Genomic DNA, 20,115 nt, shown 5'->3' with positions numbered 1-20,115 from the left:
AGGAGTGCCCCGCCAGACCTGCTGAGGCAGCGGAAACGAGTCTTCAGTAGGCCGAATGCCTGTTCTATGACTACACGGGTACGTGAGTGGGCATGGTTGTAGTCCTCCTCATGCTGGTTCTGTGGGTTCCGGAGTGGTGTAAGGAGCCATCTCTTCAGTGGATACCCGGCATCACCTGTATGTGGACAATAAAGGATGTTTGTGGAATGACATTGCTACGTACGCACCCCCCCCCTTCCTGCCAGGTCATTGCCGCATCACATACCCCACATTATCATGCATGAAATGAGACTCACCGAGTAGCCAGGATCTGTTCCCTGCGTGTCGCTCCATGTAGCGTGGTATTGTAGAGTTCCTCAAGACCATAGAATCATGGGTTGATCCAGGAAATCGGGCACAACAATGTGTAATGATCCTGTTGGAGTCACACACCATTTGTACATTAAGAGAATGAAATTGTTTTCGGTTGCGGTACTGGGCCTCCATGGCATGTGGGACGACCAATTCCACATGGGTGCAGTCGATGGCACCAATGCAACCCGGTATGCCGCCAAGTGCATGGAATCCCACTTTTGTGTTCGTAATTTCCTGCTCCGAGCGTGGTAGAGAGATGTAGTCGTCTGCGTGCTTCAGGAGGGCATCGAGCACTTGCAATGGTGTCCGTGAGAACAGTGGCTGTGAAATGCCATGCAACTGTCCGACTGTGTGCTAGTAGGTGCCTGTGGCCAGGAAGTGGAGTACAGACACCACCTTCAGTAGGGGTGGGATGGCGGTTGGGCTATCTATCATGCTGACAAGGTCAGCCTGTGTCATGTCCACAATGGCGGTTATGGTGTCCCGGTCCAAACGGTAGAGGGTGTGGATCTGCTCATCAGTGAGGTTGAACGGATGAGCTCGGATGCGTGGGATTGCGGGCTGCCTGCGTGGTGGTAGTGGCTGTGCTGGTGGGCCTTGCTGGCCCTGCCTTGCCCTCCTCCTCCTCCTGCGTCTCCTCTGTGCGGCCGGTTGTTGTAGTAGTTGGTGTTCGTCTTCTTCTTGAAGTTGGAGTACTTGCAGTGCTATCAGGTCCCCCAGGGCCAACATCGCTAGTCCTGCCGGTAGCATTTTGGAGTGGGTGTGGTTGTGGGAGGGGGTTGGGTGTGCAATGTATGTGTTTTAAGGCTGTATAGCCTCCACCTGTGGTGATTCATTCCACCTGTGCCAGCTGCAATCCCCTTTGGGCGAGCACCGTACCGAGGTTCACCGACGGGCGGGGCGTCCCATTTGTGAGTGAAGCCAGTTGCCATTTTCACACACTGCCGCACTACATGGATGATTTTGTGATTTCAAGCGGTCACAGATGCCTTTTCGACGTGATGTTGCAAATGTGGAATTCGAAGGACAGCGCTTTCGGTTTTCAGCTAGCGGCGAGGAGCCGCCCACAGGTCTGACTGCAAATATAACGTTCTATTGTTTAATGTCCTTGGGACAGGGGCCATGGCGAGAATGCTATGATTGATATGAATAGTATGGGATGCGCAATAGCGTAGTGGACAAAAAGGCAGGACGTTCACAACACTAGAATTCCGGGCTGGAGAACAGTGGATTTTGCAGACTGCATTACGCACAGACTCCATGGAAGTTTCAAATGTGATGTGAGTAAATAATCAGGCGTTTTCATACCGGGATGAGGGAATGATGTATGGATGCATGGACAGATGATTTGATGGAGAGTTTGCCATGTACAGGGCTTTTTGGAATCTATCCACCTCCCCTGCGCTATGTCATGCAGAGCTGCCATAGTGGGACCATCGTCTTTCTGCCCTTGTTGAACCCTCCCTGTCTCGACACCCCTTCAGGCACTTGTGTCTATGCACGTTACTAATCCCATCTAATGGATTCTGTCTTCACAGACGCATGCACACAAACACTCGTTTGTAATGGTGTTTTCACCTCGATTTTTATGGTTGTGATTCGCAAGTGATTTTTGGGTGGGTATAATCCTTTTGAGTGGGCTAGCATGCATATGGCTGTAGATTTAGTGTGATCATTGAAGTGAGTTATACAAATGTAGTTCTGATGGCCATACTATTCTTTTTCATTTCATTTGGGTGACAGGTATCTCCTCCCCTTTTGCCGCTGCCATCTGTACGCCACTCCTGCAGATGGCTTTTACTCCTGACACCTGCTGCTTCGTGTCAATCAGTGGAGCACCATTACGATCTTATGGGACGATCGCCAATGGGCCACATGCCCTTACGCAGTGCTAGTGGCTAGGAGCAACATATCGTCCTTTCTGCTGGACTAGTGCCTACCTAATGGGACGGCCCTGCGGTTCTAGGCGCTTCCGTGTTGCCTTTTTGGACGTGAATGTAGCCCCTGTGTACCATGATGGAACAGGGCGTCACACAAGCAGAAGCTGGTCATTTATTGCGGATGCAGCCCACAATACTGGAATGTATTTTGGAGTCATGACCTAATGGCTGTATGGCCCTTGGTGGTTTTGTGGTGCAGTAAATTTCTATTCTGTTTTTGTTTGTCTCATTTTTCTGCTCATGTTGCTGTACTTGGACCTTCACATGCCTGTGCTGCATCAGTGCGGCAATGGTGCCATGGCAGATATGGATGCCCACTCACAAGGCACTTGTAGCCCCTGGATTCATTTGTTCGTTGGCATGGATGGGTGACTTGTACATTTCACTGGTTGCATTGTGTGACTTCATTGCACCTACGAGGAGTTGTGCAATGTGGCCAGGGAGTGGTGTACAGGCACTCAGTAGGGCCGTTTACGGTTGATTCGCGATGCCGTACTTCTCACCATGGCGGAATGGTACTTTCCGCCATGCTTGATGGCGTTAGGTACATGTCCGCTAGGGTCGGAATTCGCGTACCGTTGCGCCATGGTGGTAATTACGGTTTGGCATGGCGCGCGTGCGCGTACTTGGTGCAGTTAGCGTTGGCGTTCACTACGGTGTCGCTAATGGCATCGTACTTTACTGTGACGGGTCATAATCGCACCGAGCGCTATTCGATGGCGGTATTGCATTTCCGCCATCGTTTTTCGATTTCCGCCAGGGTCGTAATGAGGGCCCATGTCTTAGTAAGAGCAAGAACATCAAGGTCCTGGAGATCAAGGAGGTGGCAGATATCCGAGGAGTGCTTGACAGCGGAGCAAGAGTTTAGTGTGGCAACATGGAGCCGATTGCCACTTTTGAAGGTCTTACGAGGGGGGTCAGGTGGGTGCAGTGGACAGGGTACACCCCAGTAGGAAGCGATAGTACCTGAGAGATAGAGGTAAGAGGAGGCAAAGGAGGCAAGGATGATGAGGATGTCCGGATGGAGAAGGCAAGCAAGGGAGCCAGGACAGTGGTAGATGGCAATGGAGCTAGTGTGGGAGGAGCCGCAGAATGCAAGGGAGCCCCAGATTCGGCCGTAGGAACAGATAGCAAGGGAGCCTGTGAGGAGGAAAGAGGAAAGTTGATAAGGAGAGGAAGAAGCCATTCACAATGTAAGAGATTGGGTTGTGGACCTTTTACCAAGATGGTACCATTTCGATAGACATTTATAATGACCCTTGAGGTGGAAAGGGAGGCAAGAAGGACCTCCCAACTGGTGCCACCATGCATGTGTGAGGAAGAGTAAGGAGAGACCAGAGCGACCATATGGAGAGTCCACAGATCGGGAGAAGGAACGACAGGATGTCGGAGAGAGTGTCTCTGGCAGAAGCACCGACGTAGGTGTCAGCGATAGGTAAGCCTGGGTTGGAACCTAGTGTGTCCTTCATCCTAGTAGGTTCTACATTTGTCAGTCATGGCTTTACAATGAACACATACATAGTTCCACTATCAATGGTGGGGGCAAAGGATGACCATGAGTGTCAGGTTTTCTGTGACATGGTTGTAGGGGGGCTTTTTCCCCCAGGTGAACAACCTTATGCCCAGGAGGGGTGTCCCTCCCCATGAGGTCCTCCCGCATATTACCACCCCTAGGGGAACTATAGGGTAGCAGCCTCATCTGCCTAGCCTCATAGGAAAGGGCTTCCCTCTTGAGAGAAGTGACGAGACCCAGTGAATCGTCACAGTACCCAATGGCTACCACAAAGGTACATTGGGCTACCAATGGGGTAAAATGGCTGCCACCAACTCAATATCAAAAACAAAGGGCAAAAATGGGGAGTCTGAGAGAAGCCCCTGGCACTGTCCCCCGAATCCCTTAAGGGCGACCCAACACGCTAAAGTTGAAATAAGGTAAAAAGATTAATGGCAATGGGACCTCTCCCTCTAGCCACCAAAAAAGACAATTAACCAAAAGAGACAGGGGTGAAGGGGAGAAAAAAAATATTGAGGGCCCATGAACCCTTAAAATAGGGTTTCTGGCTTAACTGGGGTCCATGGGGTGGGAGGTCTGTTGGGGGGAGGTGTGGTGGGTGGATTTGGGACTGCAGGGGGGTGTTGTGTTGAGTATGGTGTGAGGGAGTGTGTGGAGGGGTGGAAAACAGGCCTACAAATTCACAAACTTCAAGTTGATCTCAAGCCCTTAAGAAAGCATGTTTGTTAGGAAGATGTTGACCATCTATTTGCTACTTTTGTGTGTAGCCAAACATCCTAAACTTGCGAGAGGCCCAGAACCTTTTGCTTTTTCCTGACAGGTTAATCGATCTTAGACTATGAGTCCTCCTAGCTCCAGGCCTCATAAAAAATGTAACTGGTGTGAGAAGCACCACGTCTCAGGTTTACAGTGTCCCAAGGGCACTTTGTTCCCCATGTAAGTAAACCTTGCAGGACACCACTGGCTGATGGCAGACACAATCTTTGCTAGTGGGGTGGAGCCTGCTGTATAGAGTGCTCCGTTGATGGCACCCCTGCATTAAATAAATCTAGAGCAGGGTTCTAACCTAGCCTTCGTTTCCTTTGAAATAATTCATACACCATTATTCGACTATATATGGCTATGGGCTCTGGCAGCGCACAGAAACAGCAGCGGGCAGCAGCAGATATGCTTTGGGAATAGGATGGTGGATTCCATCTCTATTTAACATTCTCGGCTAAAGTCCAGGAATAAGCCTGGGAAGGTTTGAATTGATATCAGCCAAAAGGCACATGTCTGGTCTTTTGAGGTTGAAAGCAGAGTATTGACCCTGCTCCTGAACCTTCTATTTAACCTGAGAGTCTAAATACTTATGTTGTTACGTTGTTTTACACAAACTACTAAAGATGGAGGACACTGACACTATGTCCCAAAACTGAGAATATGCTGATCCTAAAGGGATGAGAGAATTCTACTGCCCTCCATCCTACCAACACCAGTCGGATGGCAAAGCTTTGCCTATGTCCACTGGAATTTACAGCAACCAGAGACAACCACAGAACCAGCACTGTGGCCCCCAGCCCAGTGGGCATGCAAGCCATGCTTCCAGAGAAAGAGGCGGGTGCACCAGACACCCAGAGTACCGGTAACAGTCTGATGCCCAACATTAGATAAGCCAAGCAACAATCAAGACCATTAGAATTGTTGGGTGTAATACATCCGTCGCTTTCTGTGCTCAGTGAGAGCAAGACTTCCCTTTGGTAGTCTGAATTGAATTTTCATCTATATGTACATATGCACACATACCCTACATTGTGACCATATTGCAGAGTTGCAGTATCCTTCATATAGCGCATGGCGTGCATGGTAGTGTGCTCAACAAATCTTTGATGTGAAATATGAAGCTGTGTGCCCCTACCTTCTGGACACCATACTAATGTGTGTCCTGGCTCATGATATGCCCCTCCTGTCAATGAGGTCACATGATGTTACAGTACTAGTCCATGCTGTTGCTACATGTGCACCCAGACCAGCCCATCATCTTACACTTGCGGAGCAGTGCGGCCATACTTATCCTTGCAGCAGATTGTATGTATAGTGATGTGACCATACACATTTATTCATGGGGCACTTTTATAGCAGTAGACAAGCATTTATGACAGTGTTCCTGTTACGGGAGATTTTTATTTTTGCTTCTTTCCACCATCGATTTTAATGGGACCCCAGCAGTTTTGTTTTGAACCATTGCCTGACATTTGAAGTAAGCAAAGCCTTTTTCACTTTACTTACCTGCTCGGCTCATTTAATATGGGGACACTGGTGAGCCTCTAAGGCTGATAGCGCAGAGAGACGGACAGTCTCCTTCAGTCTGGGTTTCTGTTTTGATTTCCTTTCAGTGGATTTCTGGTTTTGCTTTCTTTACAGTGGAGTGTATTATATCTTGGACTTTGCATGTATCGCAGAGATGCCATTCACACATAAAATGTCAGGGACGTACATCTAGCTCACGCCCCTCACACGCTGGGACAATTATGGTGGAGTATGGCAAACGCTCACCATCACTCTAGCAGAGCCACAAAGCAATAACAACCCAAGTCCTGCCACCATCAGTACAAGGCCGAAATCCAGAAAGAAAAAAAGCCCACTACAACTCCCGAATCCTAAACTGCAAAAACCCCAGCAAAGAACTTCACAAAATCATCTCCAAATTCACCAAACCGGCATGCACTACGACCGTCCAGACCCCCTCTCAATCACTGTACGCCTCACTCTCTCTCCACTTTTACGCCTCGGCTCTCGAAAGAACAAATGCTCTAACCACCAAACTGGCTCTCTTACATCCACCAGGCAACCCTCCCCCCATACCGGCCAACCCACCGCCTGCGACCACTACGCAACCTACGTTCGAATCCTTTAGTCCAATATCACCAGACCAATTTCTCAAACTTCTATCTGCCCGCAAACCATCTGGCTCTCCCCTAGACCCTTTCCCGGCCACAACCCTCAAAGAAATTCTTCCACCTGCGCAGGAGAACACGCAAGATCCATCATAAATGACTCCCTTTCCTCGGCTATCTTTCCTGACGCATTCAAAACGGTTCATGTCAAACGTCGATTAAAAAATCCTTCCCTCGACCCTCTCGAGCCCAAAAACTAACGCCCCATCTGTCAGGGCTGGGCAAGTTGGTAGCACTTCATATTGCAGGCAGAGCATGCAGGGTTTAAGAACAGTCAAGAGACTACACTTCCCAGCAGGCCGTGTGCTTCACAAGCCTGCCGGGAGGAAAAGACTCACACGCAAGCCGCACCCAACGAACAGCGCATGCGCGAGCTGCGCCCACGCTTCCCCCCGCTTGCTATTCCGGCTGCAGAGGAGAACGGATGTGTTTCCCAGAGCTCCGCCCAGGGCAAGCCAACGCGGGGCAATCCGCCCGCCTGAAACCTTCGCAGGCCCCGCGTTAGCCTACAGATAATTGTTCTTGATTATTCCGAGTGCGGAGAGAAAGACTAACGAAGCGGCTGAAGTCGCAGTGCATGCAGACATAGTTTTTAGCGGTTAAACCGCAACGCATGGCAGTACATTAACCCGCATGCAGAGTGCATATTAGGGGTGACTGACTGAGTGCTAGAACGCCCAAGCTAAGTTCCGGGTGAGGCAACCCGAAACAAACTATTTCCTACTCTCCAACCGGGCAGGGCAGGAGGCACGTGTGCGGGGTCATGGGTGAAGATAACCTGACTCGCGCATCAGCGGGTTCCACCCGCTCATTGTTTCGGGTGCAAGTTTAGCATAAGAACAAGTTTGGCCCAGCACACGCTTATTATTCTTTTGGTATTTTCCAGCGGACCTCGCTACAGAACATTCAGGGACTTCCTGAACCGTGCTAAGGAGAACACGACTACGACCCGCAGCTAAGTGCAATTCTGGTTCTTTACTAAAGTGTTCGTAGTCTTGCTACTAGGCGCTATGTAATGACACAAGGTGCTATGTAATGATACCAAGTATAGTGTAATCGCGCACTTTAGCATGCACCTTCAGTAACTGCATGAAGGTAATGCAGATTAAGACCATGCTAATCTTACCCTGGTGAACCAGTCAGTGGTTGAAGCTCCAAGTAAAAGCTCCTAAGGTGTGGTTTCAAGCGCCACCAAAAAGGCCTCCAATTACTGAGCAACGTGTGACTGCTGTGAATCGTATGAGTGGGCGGTGAATACACCACAAGAACTACCAGTGGAGGCGGCAGGAGCTGAGGAGCATCTTTCCCAAACTTCCCCATACCCATCCATAACCTCTCCCTAACCCTTTTCCCGGTGATCCTACAACCCTCTACCCATCCACTCTACGGACCCTAACCCTCTTTTCCTGGCAGGTTGCGGTGGCCTGTGTTTCCAATTGGGTCCAGGTGGCAAGACCTTACGGGCAGGCAGGTGTTCGTGCTGCCTCTGCGCCAGACAAGATTGAAGACGCCCCGACAGCATCTCAAACACCAGGTTCCTTGCCAAACTCATTGACCGAACCGCCTACTCCCAACTAAATGCCTTTGTCGAAGCCTACAATCTCCTAGAGCCCGCACAATCAGGTTTCAGAGCCCGTCACGGAACCGAAACCACCCTAACCTCATTCTGGGATGACCTTAAAATAACAGCTGACTCCACGGGATGCGCCGTATTAATCCTTCTTGACCTATCCGCCGCCTTCAACACGATCAATCACTCAATCCTCCTTGACCGCCTCCACTCCCTAGGAATTTGTGGAACTGCTCTTAAATGGATAGCTTCATTCCTCAAAAATAGGTACCAAATAACGATACTCTCCACCTATTCCTCCCAAGCCCGACCAGTCGACACAGGAGTCCCACAAGGAGCATGCCTATCTGCCCTCCTGTTCAATCTCTACTCTATCACCCTCCCACCAATAATTCGCTCCCACAACATCCTGTTACAACTACGGTGATGACACTCAACTAATTCTAAAACTCATGAACCCAAAACCCATCTCCCAACCTGACCTTGCCTCCTGCCTCCTTGACATAGAGCTCTGGATGACCCAAAGCCACCTCTTGTTAAACCCCTCCAAAACTGAAATCATGGTATGTGGCAACTCCAAACTTCTTCCACACCCACTACCATGGCCATCCGCCATGGGCAACTCACCGACCCCCTCTAACACAGTGAAAAACCTTGGATGCACGCTTGACTCTGACCTAACACTCTCGCGCCAAGTCAACAACGTCTCAAAGTCATGCCACTACCACCTTAAAACCCTTAGGCGCATCTTTCCATATCTCTCCTTTCCCAACAGACTCTCTGCGGTCCAATCAACTGTTATATCAAGACTGGACTACGCAAACCCCCTCTACCTCGGACTCCACGCTTACCAACTGAATAAACTTCAAAGGGCACCAAACGCTTCAGCTAAACTGCTACTTGCGCTCGGCCCAAGAGACCACATCTCCCCGGCCCTTAAGACTCTGCACTGGCTTCCAGTGGCCCAAAGGGTGACTTTCAAAACCTTATGCATCTCCCATCGAGCAGTGCATAAAACCGGACCTCAATATCTTCAAGACAAGCTAAAACCCTATCACCCTCAACGCACTCTAAGATCAAGCCCAGCCAGCCTCCTAGTCATACCTAAGACAAACTCAGTCAGGTTAGGTGGATCATCTTTCTCAGCCTTGGCCCGCACGCTGTGGAACGCTCTACCACCCCACATCCGCCTGAGGATCTTATGTCTTTCCGCAAACTACTACTGAAAACCTGGCTCTTCCCCTAGAACCAACCCGTACGAAAACTAACCCAAACAGAATAACAGCATCTCAATGACACCAATCCAACAAACTACCAGATGCGAGAAATCGACATCTAATAACCACTAATATAAACTAAAAAGACAAACAGAATAGAACGAGTAAAGTAGACCAAAGCAGTGAAGTGGATAATAAGAATAAATCGTACAAAAACAGTAACGAGATTTAAATCCATGAAATGGATGTAATGCATGATGAATGAACGAAGTGGATGGAGTGGATGAAATCGTTAGAATGGATGAAGCGTATGAAACGGTTGAATGCACTGAGCGGATGAATGCGCTGGGCAGGTGAGTGTGTAGATCTGATGAGTGTGTGGAAAGGAGAAGTGTATAGAACGGATGTGTATGTTGAGCGGATGAGCGCGTAAGTACAGAGATGCGCATAGAATGCAGGAGTGCGTAGAGCAGATGAGTGTGTAGACCGGGTGACTGCGGAAGAATGTGTAGAACGCTGGAGCAGATGAATGTGAAGAGCAGACGAGTGTATAGAGCAGACGAGTGTATAGAGCAGACGAGTGTATAGAGCAGACGAGTGTATAGAGCAGACGAGTGTATAGAGCAGACGAGTGTATAGAGCAGACGAGTGTATAGAGCAGACGAGTGTATAGAGCAGACGAGTGTATAGAGCAGACGAGTGTATAGAGCAGACGAGTGTATAGAGCAGACGAGTGTATAGAGCAGACGAGTGTATAGAGCAGACGAGTGTATAGAGCAGACGAGTGTATAGAGCAGACGAGTGTATAGAGCAGACGAGTGTATAGAGCAGACGAGTGTATAGAGCAGACGAGTGTATAGAGCGGGGGAGCGCGGGGGAGCGGCTAGGTATATAGATAAGAGAAGTGTATAGAACGGATGAGTATGTTGAGCGGATGAGTGTGTAGAGCGGCTGAGTATGTAGAACGGACGAATGCGTAGAGCGGATGAGTGCGCAATTACAGAGATGTGCGTAGAATGCAGGAGTGCATAGAGCAGAAAAGTGTGTAGACCGAGTGACTGCGGAAGAGTGTGTAGAATGCTGGAGCAGATGAATGTGCAGAACGGATGAGTGTATAGAGCGGATGAATGCATAGAAAGAACGAGTGCGGGGTGCGGGTGCGTGCGGGGTGCGGGTGCGTGCGGGTGAGTGCGGGGTGCGGGTGAGTGCGGGGTGCGGGTGAGTGCGGGGTGAGGGTGGAGAGCGGATGAAGGTGGAGAGCGGATGAAGGTGGAGAGCAGATGCGCGCGGGGAGCTGTTGAGTTCAGGGAGCGGGTGAATGCCGGGAACAGGTGAGTGCCGGGAGCAGGTGATTGCGTAGGGCGGGTGAGTGCCAGGAACAGGTGAGTGTGGGGAGTAGGTGATTGCATAGGGTGGGTGAATGCGTAGAGCAGATGAAGGTGTAGTGCACACGAGGGGTTAAAGTGGACAAACGCCTAGAGCGGATGAGTTACACAGACCGGGTGAGTGCGTAGAACGGATAAGCATGTAGAACTGATGAGTGCGGAATGCATGCAGAGTGCGAGGAACGGATAGATGAGCGGAGCGGGATCGATGAGCTGAGCGGAAGAATGTGTAGAGTGGAGGACTGCATAGAACAGACTAATGGGTAGGGCCGGCAAATATATAGAACAGACAAGTGCATATGAGCGAATGAGTACATATGAAAAAAGGGGTACATAGAGGGGATGAGTGCGTAGAAGGGACGAACGCGCAGAGGGGACGAATGCGCAGAGGGGACGAACGCGCAGAGGGGACGAACGCGCAGAGGGGACGAACGCGCAGAGGGGACGAACGCGCAGAGGGGGTGAATGCATAGTACATGTGAGGGCATAAAGCGAAGAAGTGCCTGGAGCGAAGGAGTGCCTGGAGCGTAGGAGCGCCTGGAGCGTAGGAGCGCCTGGAGCGTAGGAGCACCTGGAGCGAACGGACGTGCTACATAGAGCGGACGAGTTGCGTAGAACGGATGAGTACGTAGAGCTGCTGAATGTGTAGGTGCAGACAGGAGTGCGTGCGTGGGGCTGACAGGAGTGCATGCGTGGAGAAGACAAGAGTCCATGCGTGGAGAAGACTGGAGCGCGCAGGGCGGACTGGAATGCATGAGTGCGTGGAGCGGACCAGAATGTGGGGAACAGACTGGGGTGCATGGAGTGGATATGAGTGCATGGAACGGACTGGAGCGCATAGAATTGCGTGACGTGCATAGTATGGTTTGGAATGCAGAGAACGTTCGAAAGACCATATAACCCATCATATCACACCACCACGCTTACTCTCTCCTTTACACCACCACTCAACTAGAACACAGAGATACTATGACACCATTTGGTTTAACTGTTCTCATACCAACATCCGCTGCATACTCCACATCATTCTAAGTAAACACTGCTGGTTACACACACCCCAGCCAGGCGTTCTTCTCAGGCCTAACGCAGCCACATCCGGTCTGGATAAATCCTGCTACAACAAGCACATACTCCTGATCTCTCAATCACCACACCTACCGCTAAGAAGCAGCTATTACACGAATACCGCACCAGCTGCACACATACCCGGTGCTCACACGCACCTTTGACTCTCTCTACCCCCTCTACTGATCTGAACTTTGGGTCCCAAGGGCGTTCAACCTACCAGCGCCTTCAGACCATACCAATGGTACATAAGGTGTTATATAAATGCAAAATAACATAACATAACACAACATAACATGGGGACCCTCAGGCAACACTCACCTAGGCTGGACACACCCAGGTACCTTGCACTCGCCAAGAGCCACCATCTCCCAACAAGCAGGTAACCTTTCACTTGAACCGACATCATTTCGGCAGAATGACTATCCCACAAAGCTAACAAATAAAGGGGATCACACAATACAGACCACAACACCCACATGCACCAACACTCAAAATCAAGGACTACACAAGAAACCAAAACTACCTACTCAGGTACACCCAAATCCCCTCACTTGCACAGCTACAGTGAAAGCATCCTAACTATCTAGTTGAGACCAACTGCATCTCTAATCTGGTATTGAACACTTGAACTATGACCATGTGAATTGTGCTGTGCATGTGTGGTTTCGAATCCCATCCTCGTCGCCAGTATTATATCTTGGACTAACATGTATTGCAGAGCTCAGTCAGGAGGCTGCAGATTGACATGAGCTTTGGGTTTAATCAAAAGGTTCAGCATTGATAAAGCTCTAAGTCACATAACAAAGAGGACACCCACCGGCTACCACACTTACTCTAGCTCAAACCCAAACTAATACACCCATGGAACATTCTTTCAACACTTACCCAACATTCTTTGAGCTGCACATGCATCATCTCCCATCAACATTCTAAGCCTCACACAGCAGGACCAGCAGAACCAGGAGACATGGGACTGAACAAAGCCCAGACCTCACCACAGACTAATTCCCATACAGACACTCAAGCACGAACTCAGGCAGCAGCAGTCACTTACACTTTGACACAACAGAGTTCTGCAGGGGTACTTGATATCTTTTTCACTTGTGTTTTGCAACATACTTTCTGCATTTCTGATGTGTCTAGAACAGGCTGGTGGCAGTGAAGCCATGATTTACATCACTTTTTACTGTGCGCTAGTTTTTACAACAGAAGTTTTAAATCAAACAGCAATTTCTACTCGCTGCAAGACCAGTTCACTTGTTATCCAACAATGCAGTCATGATTCTTAGATGATTTCCAATTAATTTGTTTTTAATATTTTGAATCAGACTCTGAAAGACCGGAGGACTGGAAGCTTTCTAAATAAAAACAGCATGAAAATACGTATGTAAGCCACATGAGGATGAGCCATTGGATTGAAACATGTACATGTCGTGGCCAAGATCATTTTAACATCTTACTTTAATTGTTGCATTCAAAATAATACAAATAATAAAAACAAATAAATTGGAAATTACAAGTGAACTGGTGCAAAGATGAGGAACCTCCACTGAAGACCTGGTAGACTGCGGTTGTGAACAACCAGAGCATTGCCCAAGCCAACTCCAGATGAAGACCTACTGTTCCTCCTGCAACCAGAGAAGGCCTCAGTTAGTGCCTTCTTTCACTGGATGGTGGGAACAAGTGGGCTTGAGTCCTGTCCACAAGCTCACTGCCAATGGCTGTCAGAAATATCCCAGGACCATTCTTTGGGCTGGCCATCCATTGCAAATGCATCACTGCTGCTACTGTTGCTATCCTGAGTTGGAGCTTGGGATCCTTCAGATTTTTAACTTGTAGCCCAGAAATACTGCTCCCCACTGTGAAGAGGAGCCTTTCTGGAGCCCGTTTCTTGTCACCATCACAAATTTGTCTCCTTTTGACCCAAACCGTGGTTTCTTCATCGTACTTCATTTGCAGAGTGTTGGGAGTCCACGCTTGTCGTCTGAGTCACTGTGGCTGTTGTTGCGAGGCGCCAGGATGATCCAGCTGCTAGTCTGTTGGTGCTGTTTCAGAACCACTGATCTGAACTGCTGCTAAGCCTGATCCAACTCAGACACCATCTGCAGCCACTGCCCCCATGACCCCTTAACTTCCATCACCGGAACAGGCACCTGAAGTAAGTGTCCCTAGCAACTCCAAGTACCATAGGGGTGGTCATTTAGAAAATCAGAGTAAGGGGCTCGAGTTTATTTACCAATTTCGGCGCCACACCTCTGCCAAAACGGAATTAAATGGATGCAAAGTCCACAGCCTAGAATACACTTTACTGACTGCGATCAATGGAGTTCAGGCCCAGGGTCCTCCCTCCCTGTTTAACCTATAGAGTGGTGGGATATGGAGTGTTCCCCTAATTGTGCTTGCTTACCTGTTTTCTGCAAGAGGTGTTTTAAAAACAATATTTTATGACTTCCCATTTTGCTTTGGCAACACTTTTTTGCAGGGGAATTCGGACGTTCTACCCCCAACCAGGTACTCACCTGAACATTGACTCTTTCTGAGCATTGAACCTGCTAGGGAAGGAGGTACCAGCCTTAGAATTAGAAGGCATGGTGTAATATTGTGTTGAACTGTATTTCTCTGGTCACTTTACTATTACAGTTATGCATTGAATTGTTGAACTGCTTTTAACTCGGCTGGAGGGATACTTTTTTTTGTAGCACCATTTTCCTGACAGGATATGTGATATATGATAGGTTATTTATAATGCGCTTAATACCCAGAGGTTTCTAAGCACGGACCCGGGGATGGAACCTGTGTTGCTCCGTGTCATCTTGCTTCCAAGGAGGGCACGTTGCCGCTAAGCTATCCTCCAGAGACTCTCCTTATATATATTGAGTTGTGAGTACATAGGAATGTTATCTAGTGTGCAGTAAGTTTAACCTGCATGCCTTTTTAAAGAACTGATAAATGGTATATTTTGTGTGCGTCTGTATGCTGCTTCATTACTTGGCTGTTTATGTTGTCAACTGTACTTGAACACCACCACGGCTCCAGAAGTCTGCTTTACTGCTCTTCCCACATTACGTGCAAGTTTTGGGCTAAACTAAGTGTTAACAACCGAGTCCACAGACTAGGTAGGGCTCTCAGAAACCTCCCACAGGACTGGTTCTGAAAATGACACCCAACAGTTCCCATACCCATTCTTCATGTGGCACAAGTTCTATGGTGGTTAATCCTTACCGGTCCTCCATGATGTGACACATGGTGTGGATGGCGGTGTGCCCAAGGTGTGTCCCTAGAAGATTGCGCATCAGCTGCAAGAGGAAAAAAATAAAGTTTGGTCACCATTAGAACAATTTAAATGTCCCTTGCAAAGCATTTCCTAAGAATGTAAAGCAATAACCAAATATTAAAGGCTTAAACGCCTAATAGGGAAAAGAGAAAACATTTATACACTTTGACAATTGCCATTTATTTCACTGGAATAAATGCACAGATTAATAAGTAACAATTTCTTTCCAGTCCTAGGAGTCCTACATCTAGATTGTTTTAAGGCAGACATGCTACTACTGTAAACTGTACCCCTCATGGCGGATGCCCCTTATCATTCCGTGAGCAGATTTGTTTTCATCTTTCTGCATTGCCCAGTCTGGCTGAGGAGTGCCTCCACTGCACCTCATCCTCCATAGCACTTTGGCTCATCCAACACTAGCCGCCTCTTTGCTTTCAGCAAGTTCGCAACATATCTTTACCTGTTTTTTCTAATAAAACACCCTGTAGCTTCCTTATCCTGCTGCCCCTTCAACAGCCAGCTCCCTTCCTCTCTACAATCGGTATTACATTCCCCTTCAACCTTGGCCTGTCAACAATATCAACATCTGGCAGATGGTTTCAAAGATTTATGCGTTTGATAAAAATCCTTGGATGGGGATAGGAGTATAGGGCTATATGAAAGGTGATGGCTGGTGTGGGATGGGATATTAGCAAGGGTTAACTATTTGCCTACCACCAGTTTGTGGGTGCAGCAGTCCTATGTCCAGATGTGACAATACATTGGATGAGATGTCTTTCTCCAGCAAAGAGTTGAATGCAACTGTAGGGCTTGCTTCCGGTTTATTGCTCTACACTCCATCTGGGATTTGTTTGTGCTCCTGAAGAAGGCACTTCGTTCTATCCTCAGCCAGACCAAGCCGCTCCCCTGTGACAAATCTAGGTAATTCATCCCTTCTCCGCAGTAGGAGGCCACTCCTTTGAGGCTAGGGAGGTGAGCCCAATAAGCAAGACCCTGCCTAGGAGTCTAGGAAAATAGGACCTCATTGGGAATGACTCCCCACTTGGGGACAAGGACTCCTATTCCTATAAGGAACTATCTATCAAGAATACAGTGTCTGCATACATGGGACTGTTAATTTTTGGAGTCAACAAATCGTGACATTACTTCAATCTCTTTGGCTTCAGGTAATGATGGATCCCGCCTAAACCCCACAGTCAAAGAAGAATGACACAGGCCTTTTGTTTGTGATGACATACATGAAGACAGGGAACCTTGAATGGAAGAAAGTGAATCATATGCAGAAGAGAGCTCTGACAGGAAGACGTCCTGGAGGGGCAGAGCCACGATACACGCAGAGCCAGCGGTAGCGCGGAGAGCAAACAAGGTGCTCGCAAGATGCTGGAAGCCTGGCGTCCTGACCGACAGAGGCCTGGGTAAAGCGACAGTCTCGCCTGGTGGCATGCCTAAACGGAAGCGCTGGTGGGCTTGGGGCCTGTTACCCGACACTGAGACCAGACTGCAGCGGAGAGACCATATCCCCAAGCTCTGTACGAGAAGTGAATTAGCTGCCGAGCTAGGCAAGCAGAAGGGAGGTGAATGCTCCTGAAGAGTTAATGCCGCTGAGAGGGGGCGCACAGTGATAAATCGAGGCTGCGAAAGCCGTAAGGGTTATGGGAGCCAGATAAACCTGAATAGTGATAACGGAAGCCTATCAGAGGGTCATAGTGCTTTGGAGAGCCCTGAGAAACCAAGATAATTTAGAGGCTGGAAAAGACAGAATGGTCTCGGGAGCCAGAGAAACCCAAACAGACAGATGCCCCACCGAGGCCCCTGTAAACTCTAAAGCAAGCCTGTCGGTGGATCAGAGGACTTTGGGGAGTCCTGGAAACACAAAACATAGTGAACAAATCTGGGAAGGGAGAGAACCTGGAGGGTTCCAGTATCTAAAAACAAGACAAGGACACTGTCAAGCACCAACTGAGAAATCGTGGAATTCGGTTGAGAAAACCTGGTGTTTCCTGAGAAAAGGGATCCCTATGGAATATATGTAAAGACTTCAAGAGCCTGCAGAGAGGCTGAGGACTGGACAGTGGAACATTGATTAACTCTGTGGAAAGAAATTCAGCACTTAAACTTAAAACCACCTTATTGGAAAAGGGATCAAAGTGTTGGGCCAGGCAGAAGCCAAAGACTGAGGCTATTGCTCCGGCCTCCATTTGTGTTGCTTTTTCCTAGGTGGTAGCTCAGTTAGCTATTAGTATTTGGACGAATGACTATTCCTTTTGGACTTTGACGGACATCCTTTTAATTTTGTTAGGCAGGGAACTCCCCCCCCCCCCCCCCTAGTGGTAGGGCTAGAGGAGTTTTTCTTATTATTTTAATAAAGAAACCCTTAACATGTCACTACTTAGTCTGACCCCTTCTGGTTCGTCACAAGGCCATAGAAAGAGGATTGTATGTAAAGACAGTGCCACTTGGGCCATCATATGACTCCTTTGGCACACCGACAAAGGGCTGCAAATACTCCTTCGGCAGGAACCATTGAAGATGTAAAGGTTTATGAAACACCTTTCTGGAGTGAATTAAAATTAAATACTGGCCACTTGGCAACCACCTTAACTTCCTCAATAACACTTTCAAGCTTCACTAAAAGAAGCTAAACCATTATTTGGCTCCCAACCTTTACTCCACCTACTAGCATTGCAGCTGACAATTTGAAAAATGTATAAGCAAATCTGTTAAGTCTTACACACTGCAACTAACAGTTAATTCATAAGTGATACTACTGCTTAGTCATGCCTCCCTGAATCAAAATCTAAAACTGTTCAATTTAAGTCTCATACTCGCAGTGCCCTATCCTACTCAACAGATGGCATTAAGCAGTCCACCTTAACCTGTATTCATCCAACATTCTCTCAAGACGCTTTCTCTGACCCCATCAAATCACTCACTTTAAAATCACTACTGAAGCCTACCATGTTCAACATGATTCTGCAACCCTTACCCAGAATCATAATCTTATTCTCAAAGCAACAACAAATCCCTCAATGGCAATCTCAAAGGGAACAAATTGGATCTTTTGGTTATTTCACCTCTCATTCAGTATGTAATGCATGCATTTTTCGTCCAAATGACATCAAAATGTCTTCTCCATGCCAACATCCTCATTCGTTGATGTGAAAAACTACCTAAAACAGCCCCTTGTTTCATTGTAATCTCTTTGCCCACACTGAAGAAAGACTTTACAACATGGTCATTATTTACTCATTGTATTTATTAAGTGTGTCTGGCTAGTTACACGCCTTTTGCACTACATATAAAAAGAATTACATTACATAAAAGAAATGTTCACCGAAAATGCAACTACAAATCCGTAAACTAATATCAGCATTTAATTAAAATAAGAAATGAAGTTATAAGATCATAAAATGACAAAAGTAAAAACACCATCAACATGTTACATATCCACATATTACCTAATTCGGAACTATACAGTCAACAGTTTCAACAATGCAGCTTTTCAAACAAAGTAGGCTGCGTTTGTAATAACCATTGAGTGGGTTGAATATATCGAAGCCCAAAACGGAGTCGATTTCACATTATCCAGCCAGTGAGAAAGAGAAGCATAGCCTCGTTGGTATTCTGCAACAAGGCTGGAACAGTAGGTCAATATAGGTCTTGCTGTTTCCTCCTCATCTTTGGACAAACAAGACTTTCTTTCCTCTGGGGTATTTTTAACCAAGCTCCTGTATATTCATAACCAGGCAAAATATTCAGATGTAAATACAGAACAAAGCGGGTTCAAGGAGAATTACTCAATTTCAACAAGTAACTTCGTGGTTGCTTGATCTGACGGGGCTGTGTCGAGCAAACTGAGTATTTTTTCATTGCAGACAATTTTGCTAAGGCAGTTATTCAGTCCCAGTTCCTAGTCTTTCGTATAAGTTCCTTATAAAAAATACCTAAGTGAGGTTCAGTGGGTGCTTCAAGTTCGATTTCACTGCTACACAGTGTTAACTAAGTCTAATTGGGCAGCATTTCTAGGTCTCTATAAGGCATGTTTAGCAAACCACGCCAGCATGGAATTGGTTTTAACATCAATCTTGAAAAGAAACATACAAACGGCTATCTTAATAAGGCCTCTACTGGGAATGATTTTGGAAATGAGAGTAAAGAGCAAAGCATCTTTCCTTGTAAACGGTCCAGCAAGCTACATGTCTGGCAGGGAGAGTTTCAAGGCTGTAAATGATATGCTGTACAAAACCTTGTTTTGAAGCTTATAGTTTGCCTTCTATGGAGCCGCCACATCGAAAGTTGATATATTTATTGATCAATTTCCATTTGAGAATAGTTTTTGCAAGGAAATACTCCTGAAAGTAATTCACTGTGTGATTTGTATTAATTGGCTGTCCCAAATAAACACACTTGCCAACAGACTCTAGTTTTCCCTCTTTAATTTACCACACATGAAGATTAGCTCTAATTTTTTGTCTACTGACCACCATGATCTTAGTTTTGACCTGGGGTAACTTAAGGCTGTTCATAAGTGCATAGTCCAGTAAGGCATTAATGAAACGCTGGAGTCCTAATGGTGCAAAATCCATAAGAAAGATATAATCTGTGCAGCAGATCCAGGATAAAGGCACTCCAGCTAATCTGGGTGGAAAGGAATTCCATTTTAATAGATGTTCTTCCAGATCTGCCACATAGAGATTCTAAAGAAGTGGGGCAAGTACACAGCCTTGTTTCAGGCTAATATTAGTTGGTACCGGTTGGGTCAAAAAAGTTCTGACCTGTACGGTCATATCACTATACAGCAATTTCACATAATACAATAGTGTTGGATCTATGCCCCACTTGTCCAACTTGTACCACA

At 47.5% G+C, this 20,115-nt stretch overlaps 1 protein-coding gene across 4 annotated transcripts in view; it reads right to left on the bottom strand.

Moving 5' to 3' along the window:
* TSC2 (TSC complex subunit 2) overlaps positions 1 to 20,115 on the bottom strand; it is a 1,437,517-nt gene that overhangs the window by 1,122,494 nt on the left and 294,908 nt on the right. For all 4 annotated transcript variants that reach the window (XM_069647328.1, XM_069647330.1, XM_069647331.1 and 1 more), the window contains one exon: positions 15,206 to 15,279. In XM_069647328.1, coding sequence (XP_069503429.1) covers positions 15,206 to 15,279 — 74 coding nt within the window. The remainder of the gene's footprint in view (positions 1 to 15,205; positions 15,280 to 20,115) is intronic.

This window comes from Ambystoma mexicanum, chromosome 2q (assembly GCF_040938575.1).
Source record: "Ambystoma mexicanum isolate Mex_15411 chromosome 2q, UKY_AmexF1_1, whole genome shotgun sequence".
Lineage (NCBI taxonomy): Eukaryota > Metazoa > Chordata > Amphibia > Caudata > Ambystomatidae > Ambystoma > Ambystoma mexicanum.
Note: the sequence above shows the minus strand (reverse complement) of the source record. Positions and strands in the feature narration are given on the sequence as shown.